This window comes from Uloborus diversus, chromosome 2 (assembly GCF_026930045.1).
Source record: "Uloborus diversus isolate 005 chromosome 2, Udiv.v.3.1, whole genome shotgun sequence".
NCBI lineage: Eukaryota > Metazoa > Arthropoda > Arachnida > Araneae > Uloboridae > Uloborus > Uloborus diversus.
Window position 1 is genome coordinate 192,874,972 of NC_072732.1, and position 12,152 is coordinate 192,887,123.

Below are 12,152 nucleotides of genomic sequence, written 5' to 3' on the forward strand. Positions count from 1 at the left end.
CAGCAGATGGTCAACTTACACAGGTTTCACTGTAGTTCAATACATATTTTTGTATAATATTTCTAGAACAGGAATGAGAATATAAGGGTGTTAAATCTTAATGCTTGTCTTACTCGATATGAGCTGAAAGGGCACTTTCTTTATTAGAACTTTCTTCCTCATCCAAATCAGCTGTGCAATCACTATGACCAAAGACATAGTTTAATGTTTTTTCCTCGTTGGTATGTTCTGAAACAGCTCCAGACCTGAAAAAAAAAAGTGCATTGGTAAGGTAGAGAAGTTTAACTTCCCAATAAATATTAGTAAAGAAAAACAGGTTAATGCAAAAAAAAAAAAAAGAAAAGAAAAGAAATTTAGCGCATTCCCTCAGTACACAAAAAATTGTTCATTTGTTTATATAGCATGTCACTTTTAAAAACAAAAAAAATTATACCCTTCACAAGAAATTGATTTAGAAACTGAGTCAACTGTGTTATCACATTGATCAGGGACATCACTTGGCACTTCTTCATCTTGAACATGTTCTGAATGAATTTCAGATCTGTAAATGAAAGAAAAATATAATAGAGCCTAGGGGCAACTGACAGGAAAGAAAAAACTATTGAAACGAATAAACAAATATATTATCTAAAATTGAAAGATCAAGTAGCATTCGATTCGACTCAAAAAAGGAAGGGAGTAACTAAGTCGATATGTGGGTGTGTACATGTCTGTTTCACTGTAGATCCTAACGGATGAACTATTTTTGATAAACGGATGAACTACTTTTGATAACCTTTTTTCAGGGTTGGGTAGGAGAGGTGGTTTTTCATCCCTAAAAAGTGTCAAACTCCAAAATTATGCTAAAACTAAAGGGGTCTAATCAATGTATTACTGCAATATTAGTACTGCATTCATATAAATATAAATTGCTTTTGATCAATACCTATTTAATAATATTTTTTCAGAAATATTCTTTCAAAAATATTTCACTTAAAAAAATTGGCGATAACTATTACATAAAAGTTCCTTATGTAAGAGCTAACTTTATAACTTATATAAGAAACTAACTTCAGTTCTATTTATAACTCAAAGGAACACTATTAAATGTACTTATTTGAAAGCAAAAAAAAGCTTAATTTATTCAATGGTTTCTGCATAAAAGTTTTACATGATGTTCTAACAAAAATTATTTTTTAAATCATAGATTGAAGAATAATAAATTGATGAAAACTTTATATTTTAAAACTAGTACAATTCCTATTTTTGATTTCTATTTTCAGTATAATACATTCTGAAACTACAATAAACTAAATATAATAGTCTGATAACTTTTAGGAAAAAATAATCAGCATTTTCCTAAAATAGACTGGTGGTAAATTAGTTTCAGCTCATGAACTGGGCACTAGAGTCAAAATAAAAACTACACCAAAACCGTAAAAGTGTCTCAAATATAAACATTTTTTTCTCAGTTAAAAAATTGCTACTCATTGCATATAAGTAAATTATTGCATGATGTTCTAAACAGAAGAAATTTTTTTATGAATTTGCACTCATACATAAATATGTAGGAAAATGTGCTTAATATTGTTACAAATCCTGTAAATAGTAATTATTGTAGTAACGTAACCTGTAAATAGTTTCCCGTAATGAATATACAACCCCTGTTCATTCGGCTAAAGTATACGAACCCCTATTTTCTTTTCTTTTCATTGATAAAATTTGATAACGGTCTACGCATTTCGAGAAGAGGTAAGAATGTTGTGGAAAATCCTTCGATGTTTATAAAAGCGTCCTGCGTGATAAAGGAGTTAGTTTTCGCTGGAGATTTCGAACTGAGAGCGTATTTGCTCTGTTTATAGCGAGGCATTTCGCTGTGTTGTTTTCGTATTTGGAAGTAAATACGTGTGTAAACGTTGAGTTTACGGTGTTGTGTGAGAATTGCTTAATTGCTGATGAATAATTTAGCACTTGTTGAAGATCTTTCCTGTACACAGTGTAAATAAATTTCCTGTGTTTTTATCAAGAACTGTGTCTTCATTTCAAGAAAGTGGAAGTCGCACCGAATCCGTTACAATTTGGCGCCCAACGTGGGGCTTCTTCTGGACTTTCTTGGAGTAAGTGTGACTTAGGACATTTTTTTCATAAAGACTTTTCGAATTTAAACTTTATTTTTATGGTGATTACTAGCGCAAAGGATGAACAATTAAAACAACTTCTTGACGCAATCAACTCTGTGAAGGGTGATATGGCGGCTAATCAAGAACAAATAAAAAATGATATGGCGGCTAATCAAGACCAATTAAAAAATGAATTGACTGCAAATCAAGTACAATTGAAAAACGAATTGGCGGCTAATCAAGAACAATTGAAAAATGAATTAGCGACTAATCAAGAACAATTGAAAAATGAATTAGCGACTAACCAAGAACAATTGAAAAATGAATTGGCGACTAACCAAGAACAGTTAAATAGTGATTTAACTGCTAAAATTACTACAAGTCAAGATGAAATAAAAAGTGACCTAACGTCGATGAAAACCATGATGGAGAATCAACTAACCGCCATGGGAGATAAAGTTGATGCTCTGGAAGAAAAATTTGATACTGTGGAAGAGCGTATCGCCAATGTGGAAAATAAGTTGGAAGAAGAAAAGAAATTTACTTCATTTAAGGAAGAAATAATTAAAGACATGGAAAGGAGATTGGCGACCGCGGAAAGCACCTCTGTACAGTTTTGCGCTCCCACATCTGTTGCTCGACCGTCCATTAAACTGGCCACATTTGATGGGAAAAGTTCGTGGCAGGTGTACAAGACCCAATTCATGATAGTGGCGGAAGCGAACGGATGGGACTCTGCTACCAAGGCCTGCCTTCTTGCAGCATCCCTGAGAGGTGACGCAGCGGACATTCTTCAGACCCTTCCGAACAGCCAGCGCCTGGATTTCGCCGCCCTCACATCTGCATTGGAGCTTTGCTTCGGTGAGAAGTGCCAGAAAGATTTCAGCCGACTCCAGTTGAAGTCCCGTTTCCAGAAAACCGGGGAAACCCTGCAAGAGCTAGCGGCGGACGTCGAGAGACTGTCTCATCTTGCTTTTTGCGACTGTCCTGCGGATGTTCGAGACAACCTGGCACTCAACTACTACATCGACGGGGTTTGAGATCCGGAAATCCAGAAAGCTCTACGGATGGCGGATGTCAAAGACCTGAATTCTGCTGTTGTGTATGCGATGAGATAAGAGGCCGCCCAAGAAGCAACCCGTGTGGATCGCCATCTAATCCGGACTCAGGAAGCTGATGAGTCTGATTCCAGGTCGTCCCACCTCGCTGAACTTGAAAGACAACTCGGTGACTTGGCAAGACATCTGAGCAGCATAACAGGAGTCGTCCCGAAAACATCCATCAGCTGCAAAGTTTCCTGGGGCTCTGCACGTACTACAGGAAGTTTGTGAAGGGTTTTTCCAACATTGCACGACCTTTGCATAAGCTGACGGAGAGCAAGCAAAAGTTTGAATGGTCCAAAGAATGCGAAGATGCATTTCTACGTTTGAAGGAGGCTTTAACATCAATGCCTATCCTCAGCCTGAAAAATCCTTCATCCTGGACACTGATGCGAGCAACGAGGGCATCGGAGCTGTTTTATCCCAAGAAATTGACGGAAATGAACATGTCATCGCTTACTGGAGCAAATGCTTATCAAAGTCGGAGCGAAATTACTGCGTCACTAGAAAGGAGTTACTGGCCATAGTGAAAGCTGTGGAACACTTCCATCATTACCTCTACGGCCGAAAATTTCTGCTTCGGACAGATCATGCCTCATTAACTTGGCTTTTGAACTTCAAAAATCCGGAAGGCCAGATAGCCAGATGGATACAGCGGCTCCAGGAATATGACATGGAGATCAAGCATCGAAAAGGGTTATCTCACGGTAATGCTGACGCTTTATCAAGGAGACCCTGTCCTGAGAACTGCCACTATTGTTCCCGAATCGAGAAACAGTATGGAACGACTAGCCCTACCGCCTATCAGGTGACAGTGACTCCTATATCATCAGAACCTGATCCATGGAGTGACGACCAAGTTCGAAAAAATCAACTTGAAGACCCCGACATAAAACCAATTTTGGAGTTCATGGAAAGTGACAGTCGGCAACCTAGCTGGCAGGACGTTTCCATCTTCAGTCCTGCAACAAAAAGATACTGGGCTTTATGGAACTCGCTCCATTTACGGAAAGTCGTGCTACACCGAAAATGGGAATCTGACGACGGCAAAGCATCTAGGTGACAGTTACTGCTTCCCCGATCAAGGATTTCAGATGTTCTGAAAGAAATACACAGTAGTGCGACTGGAGGACATTTTGGTGTCTTGAAAACCCTCAATAAAGTTCGGGAGCGCTTCTTCTGGAGCAAGGCGAAGGATGACGTTGAGAAGTGGTGCCGTTCTTGTGACGCCTGTTCTGCTCGTAAAGGACCGAAGAAAAGAAGCAGAGGGAAGCTACATCTGTACAACGTTGGAGCTCCTTTCGAACGAATTGGGATCGACATCCTGGGTCCTCTACCAAGAACTGCTGATGGGAACAAATACATTCTTGTTTCCATCGACTACTTCACCAAATGGCCAGAAGCATATCCCATTCCAGATCAAGAGGCTACCACCGTAGCAGAGACTCTGACCCAACATTGGATCTCGAGATACGGAACACCTTTGCAGATTCATTCCGATCAAGGGAGGAATTTCATCTCTGCTGTGTTTAAGGGCCTATGTCAAATTCTCGGAATTGAGAAAACTAGGACAACATCACTACACCCACAATCGGACGGCATGGTGGAGAGATTTAACCGCACAATCCTGAATAATCTCTCACTTATGGTCTCCAGAAATCAACAGGATTGAGACAAGAAGCTACCTTTGTTCCTGCTGGCCTACCGCAGTGCTGTCCACGAGACTACCGGATATGCCCCATCTCAGATGCTCTTCGGACGAGAGCTTCGGCTACCTTGTGATCTCGTCTTCGGTCGTCCTCCGGATGCGCCTTCATCACCTGAGGAGTACATCCAGGATCTCCAGGCCCGGTTGGAAGACGTTCATAACTTCGCACGAGAGCGAATCAACATCGCGGCGGAGAAGATGAAGACCCGATACGACACAAGGTCTACTGGACATGAATTCAACGAAGGCGACAAGGTTTGGTTATGGAATCCCATCCGACGTAAAGGTCTGTCACCCAAATTGCAGTCACATTGGGATGGACCCTACAAAGTCCTTAACCGACTAAATGACGACGTAGTGAGGATCCAAAAATCACCTAATGCAAAATCTAGGGTTGTACATTATGAACGGTTAGCCCCATACTATGGCCATAGTTCATAAGTATTACGTAAGCAACCATGGTTGATAACATAAAAGTTGTAGATAATTTTTTTGCTTTTAATGTTTAGTAATATTTCTTGTTATTATTGTGTTTTCTGTATTTGTTAGTTATTAATTAATGTGTATATTTGTAAACTTGTGATAGAAGTTTGGCACCCTTTCTGGGGATTGTACTGCCCGGGACGTGCAGTCCTTAGGAAGGGGGCAATGTTACAAATCCTGTAAATAGTAATTATTGTAGTAACGTAACCTGTAAATAGTTTCCCGTAATGAATATACAACCCCTTTTCATTCGGCTAAAGTATACGACCCCCTATTTTCTTTTATTTTCATTGATAAAATTTGATAACAGTCTACGCATTTCGAGAAGAGGTAAGAATGTTGTGGAAAATTCTTCGATGTTTATAAAAGCGTCCTGCGTGATAAATGAGTTAGTTTTCTGGAGATTTCGAACTGAGAGCGTATTTGCTCTGTTTATAGCGAGGCATTTCGCTGTGTTGTTTTCGTATTTGGAAGTAAATACGTGTGTAAACGTTGAGTTTACGGTGTTGTGTAAGAATTGCTTAATTGCTGATGAATAATTTAGCAGTTGTTGAAGATCTTTCCTGTACATAGTGTAAATAAATTTCCTGTGTTTTTATCAAGAACTGTGTCTTCATTTCAAGAAAGTGGAAGTCGCACCGAATCCGTTACAATATTACAAAATAAAATGTACTCAAGCTTACTAATTGAAATGCTTAATGTAGAATTACAATTTCTATGTAATTGTTTGAAATAGGACATGATCAATAGTGTCCTTAGCCAGTGCAGACCAACCCTTTGCCAGTGAGCCATATGCAGCTTGCTATTATGCTCAATGTTACAAATAAGAGGATGTTCTGTAATTTTTCAAATTAACAGACTACATGCATTCTATATGAAGAATAATTGTAGCAAATCAGTCAGAAATTGATTTCTAAAAAAAGAGATAGAAACGTCATATTAATAAAATAAACATGTTGTAATTCTTTTTTTTATTTTTTTCCCTTTTCCATTGTTCATCTGATAACAAGAAATAATTTTTATGTTATATGTGTTCTGGCAAGTGAGATTCATCTTAATATAAAGCGTAGCCTTAGAGAGATGGTTGGGCAAGAAACTTTCAGCTGTAATTCATCTGAATAATGATTTTTTTAAATATTTTACTTCAATATTAGTTATTGTTTGAAACCTTTTTACACTTATAGATGATCTGCGTAAAATAAACTGAATAATTTTAGAGCAAGCCTTATTCAACAAAAACTAAAATGTACAAAAGTTACAACATTGGCTGTTCAAAAGTTAGAAACTTCATTTAAAAATCAAGCAAAGATAACAAAGTAGTTTGAAACATTTGTGTTCATTTCTACAGCACACACATAAAATTAGCTGATATTACTTATCAGGGCCGTAACCAGAAAATAATTTCGGGGAGAGGTTAAAAACTTTCATGCAGGGCTAAGAACTATAAAGAAAGTTGTCCTAATGTTCAAGTCATGTTGTCTTTTATGAAAGCGTTTTATGCAATTAATATACATACAGGGCTCGTACTCAATTTCAGAAATAAAATGAAGGAGTTTTGAAGGAGTAAAATGAGGTTTTGAAGGAGTATTAATGGGCTGTCATTATATATATATATAAATGATGTCATACTTCTTTTCAACATATTTGATCCCCTTCCCCCTTAATCAAAGTGTCTTCACCTAACTCCTCCTCTTGTTACATGTCATATTTTTTTTATAAACATATGGTTACAATATCTGTATAATGTCACTTTTTTTCAACTTTCTCTCTTCTCCTTGTCACAATTTCATGAGCCCGTCTCCTCCTCGAGGCATGACATCACTTGTAGATGACCCTTTTTACAATATCATAACTGCAATTTACTAAACAATTGTTTTTTTTTTTTTTAACACAATCACTTAACATAGTACATTAACTTATGTAGTTTTAAATACAGGGTTCATACTGAATTCGGATGAAAATATTCCATGACTTTTCCAAGACTTTTTCATGACCTCATTAAAAGAAGAGAATGGTAATACTTAATGTCAAACCTGCCAATTTTTGTAAGTGGGCATTAGCAAAACTTTTACATGAATGCCACTACCTCATCAAAGCACTTCCTTGACTAAAAAAAATCAGTGCACACTGCAGAAACTAAAACTATAATTTGTCTTTATCATATAAACTTAAGTTACGTAAAAACATTGTGAATGTAATATACTGATGTTTAAATGCCTAGTAATTATTTAATAAATAGGGCAAAATAGTAATGAATGGGACAAAAGTTGAATGAGTTATTACTAAGTTTCCGATCACAAATTTACTTTAAAAAAAAATATATTGCCATTTGGTGTCAACAGTCTTCTAATCATCCATGTAACTTGACAGTATTTTCATTCATTGAAGTAAAGTCATGTCAGTCAGTAAATTCATTTTTCTGAACCAGCGATATCACAGCTGGCCACATGGATCAATTTTGTGAGCTGCACGTTGGGCACTAGTTTGACTATTAGAATTCCCCTATTTGTATGTTCTATCGCCTGACTAAAGTCTTCATTTTCTAAAGCTTTCACAAATTAAGATAAACTCTGACAATTACAAGTAGTTGAAATAAACTCGGATGCAATTAAATTACACTTTTTTAGTGAGCGTGGTAAAATCAAGAACATGCTAAGCCCACTATTACAGACTATAACATAAAAGAAGTTCTAAAAATAATGGTGAATTCAAAATTAAGGATGTCCCAGCAGTAAAATCACATTAAAATAAAGGTGTGCAAGTGTTACAGAAGTGGATGCAATATGATTCCTAAACTCAGATTTGTTTTTGAGATTGTTCAATTTTTGAGTATTATTTGCTTTTACATGCAATATGGTTAAATAATTCTAAATTTTAATTCTCTACTGTTCTTTACTACTGCCCAAGACTTTTTTCCATGACTTTAAACAGGGTTCATACTCAAGTTGGATAAAAAAATTCCATGACTTTTCCAAGACTTTTTCATGACTTCATAAAACACACGAAGAGAATAGTACTATTTAATGTCAAACTTGCCAATTTTTTCGAAAATGGGCATTAGAAAAACTTTTACGTGAGTACAATTACCTCATTGGAGCACTTACTTGTGACTGAAAAAATATCAGTGCATACTGCTGAAAGTAATAATTCTTATTTGTCTTCATCACATAAATTTAAGTAAAATAAAAATATAATGAATTCAATACACTAATGTTTAAATGTCTAATAAATATTTAATAAATAGGACAGAATAGTAATTAATGGGACAAAAATTGAATAAGTTTAAAATAATAAATTTACTTCATAAATCACTGACCTTTGATGTCAATAGTGCATCTAATCACTCATGTAACTGGACAGCCTATTTGTTCATTAAAGTAAAGCCACTTTTTACAGTAAATTCATTTTTCCAAACCAGATATTTCAGCTGGCTAAAAGGATCAGTTTTGTGAGCTATATATTGGGCACTACTGTTTTAGAGTATTAGAATCAGTGGCGGATACAGCCGGCGGGCAACCGGGCATTTGCCCGGTGGGCCGGTCATACTTCGGGCCGATCAACTAAAAGCAATTTTTTTCGGGCCTGTCAACTAACAGCAAAATGTAAATTTTGCACGCATGTGTTTAGAATAACGCAAATTCGCAAAATACAGCCTCAGCTCCTCTTTAAGCATGGGCTAAAGCTTGCGGGTGGAGGGAGGCAGGGCCGTCACCAAGAAGGGGGAGGGGAATTTCTGAAATGGGGCTGCCCAGGGCCTGATTACCACACAGGCTGCCTAGGCCTGAGGCCCCATGTCCTTAGAATATATTTTTTTAAAAATGAAAAAAATGGCTTATTAATTGGAAAAAACTTCTTTAAAGGGGAATTTTTAATCATGCTGCCAGTAACGAATTTATTGGGTCACGATTATGAGGGGACCCAAAGAGGATTCATAAATGCACATAAGTGATTTATACATAGTTGTGTGATTAGACAAAGGGGGCCTCCAAAAGTACACTCGTGCTTTAAAAATGTAAACCAAACACTGCATAGTCTTCAGGGGGCCCCCAAATTAATGTGGGCCTAGAGCCTCACTTTTAGTTAGTCGGGCCCTGGGGCTGCCAATATATTTTTAGTGGTATAATAAAAAATAAATGAATAAATTAAAAAAAAAAAAAAAACAGGGAAACTAGGGGTCGTAATAAGTTAAAATACTTTTGGTCTCTTTGACGCTTTTATTTATAAACGACAATTCACAATTGCTATAAAATGCAACTTACAACAAGGACCCACGTGAGGTCATGTCAGTTTTGTAGGAGAATAGGGGCCCGGCTTGGAATTGAACTCGCGCAGAGGATAAAATATTTTAATGGTGAAAGGTGTAGAAGGGGGCCTGTGAAAAAAATTGACTTGCGTCATTTTTTTCCTGGTTCCGCTTTTGCTCTCGGCGACCCTGTTTATAACAATTGGAATAAAAGTGACAAAATATTTTAACTGTAAAATTATTTTAAAAAATTCAATCTTAAAATACCACTGAGGAGCATGAAAAACTCTACATTATTAAGATTATCAAATCAAAAGCCAAAGACCGCCGAAATGCGAGTTTCAAACAGTTTTTGACGAAACATAAAGTATTCTGTACGCTGTACAAACTCACGGTTTCGGTCCCCTCATTTTAAAAAGAAAATAAGTTGATAAAAACCAATATCGAAAGAATTCCGGTTGTCCCCAGAACCTCCCCCCTCCTAAGATCATCGAAGATGTGTAATTTTTAAATTTTTGGGCTTCAATTTTGAATAACTTCATAAGAGAATAGCCGAATCCACTCCCGACATAACATGGAATTCCAGTTTCGAAAATTTGCTGGAGGAAAGTACTCGAACCTCTCCCTTTTTTTTAACATTCCCAAAGATGGTCTAAAACTGTGTTTTTAGATTAACAGTATCAAAAATTTTCTGGGAAAGTGCCCCGTCCCCTTCTGTCTTTCGGCATCATCAATGAAGAACGTTTTAAATCTCGTTTTTAGTGCTTCAATTTCGAAACTTTTCTGGGGTGAGCCTCCTGAAAACTCTTTTTCCTAAAATCAGTGAAGGTCAGCAAAAATTTCGTTTTTGGAACTTAACTTTCGAGTAATTGCCGGTGCCCTAATCTTTACCAAAAAAGGCTTTTAAGACTTCAATTTGAAAATTTTCTGGTGGATGGTCTCGGAATCTATCTCGACTTAAACTCACCAAAGAACTTCTTAAGCGGCGTTTTCAGAGCTAATATATTTTTTAAAATTTCAGAGGAGAGCCCCCGGAACAGCTCTTCATACCATATACTCGAAGATAATTTAAAATTCTGTTTTTGGATTTCCACTTCCGAAAAATTGCAGCAGGAGAAACCCTGAACCTGCGCTCCCCTAACATCACCAAATATTGTCTAAAATTGAGTTTTTAAGACTACAGTTTCGAAAAACTTCCGGGGAGAGCCCCCCCCCCCTATTTCACTCTATGGTAATCTTTCCATTAAGTTTATATTGCTAATACTCCCAGAAGCCATAAAGCTAAGTCCACTCTCTCTCTCTTTGTATTGATACATGCGTTTGAAAAAAAAAATAAGGGACTGTCAAACTCGTACCCGATCCCTCCCACCAGGTTTTTGACCTCGCATCGAGTCTGGGTGTCGTCAGGGTATGGCAGTATAAAAAAGGGAATGTTTATGACTGGGTCCGGTAATGTATGTTTGTGTCGAGGGATCCATCATCACGTTCTAAAGACGGCCCTAATCTTTCACCCATGAGCTAGATCATTTTTATATAACAGGGCAATTAAGTTACTTGTTATGACTACAGAAAAGGACATACTTGCCAAGCAGTGTTATCATTACGGATATATTCAATCAAGCTCCGGGCATTATAAAAATACTTAAATTGACAATTACAATCAGTTTCCCCCCAAAATAAGGTTTAGCTAATACTGTATCAATTTGCTCACCATTAAAGCGCAGAAGTGTTCCTATCTGTTGAATTTTGTTTAACTGTTGTCTTTGTTGTTAATAAAACATATTTAGTTGTTAAGCATAATTTTCTCATATTTAAGTGATATCTCAATCGTTAGGTAAAATTTAATATCTATAAGAGCTATGGGGCCGCTACATCTCCTAATGCCAGGGCTGATTTTTTCAACCAATCCGCCACTGATTAGAATTCCCATTATTTCTATGTTCTATTGCCATACTAAAGTCTTCATTTTAAAACCTTCAACATATCAAGATAAACCCTGAAAAATTTAATAATGAACTTTATACAAGTAGTTGAAAGGAACTCGGATGCAATTGAATTACACTTCTTGAGGGAGCGTGGCAAAATCAAGAAAGTACGAATCCACTACTACAGAATATAAAATATAAAAAGTACTAAAAATAATAGTGGGTTCAAAATTAGTAATGCCCTAGTAGTAAAATCACATCATAAAAAAAGGCGAGCGGCTGTTACAGAAGCAGATGAAATTGGATTCCAAAACTCGGATTTGTTTTTGAGATCGTTCAATTTATATGCAGTATTACTAAATCACTCAATATTTCTAGCACTCTTTTAGTAATTGTTGCTTTCTTACTACTCAAGACATTTTTCCATGACTTGAAATAAATTTACATGACTTTTATGAAAATATTAATTTTCCATGACTTTTCCAGGTCTGAAATGTTTTTTTTTTTTTTTCATGACTTTCCAGGATTTCCATGACCCATGCGAACCCTGTTTAAATGAATTTCCATTACTTTTAATGAAAATATTAATTTTCC

General features: G+C 36.5%; 1 protein-coding gene across 1 annotated transcript in view; it reads right to left on the bottom strand.

Annotated features, from left to right (window-relative positions):
- Window positions 1–109: 109 nt before the first annotated feature.
- LOC129216739 (uncharacterized) overlaps window positions 110–12,152 on the bottom strand; it is a 38,319-nt gene continuing 26,276 nt past the window's right edge. The window contains exons 9-10 of the mRNA XM_054850955.1: window positions 434–541; window positions 110–245 (exon numbers count right to left, since the gene is read on the bottom strand). Coding sequence (XP_054706930.1) covers window positions 110–245; window positions 434–541 — 244 coding nt within the window. The remainder of the gene's footprint in view (window positions 246–433; window positions 542–12,152) is intronic.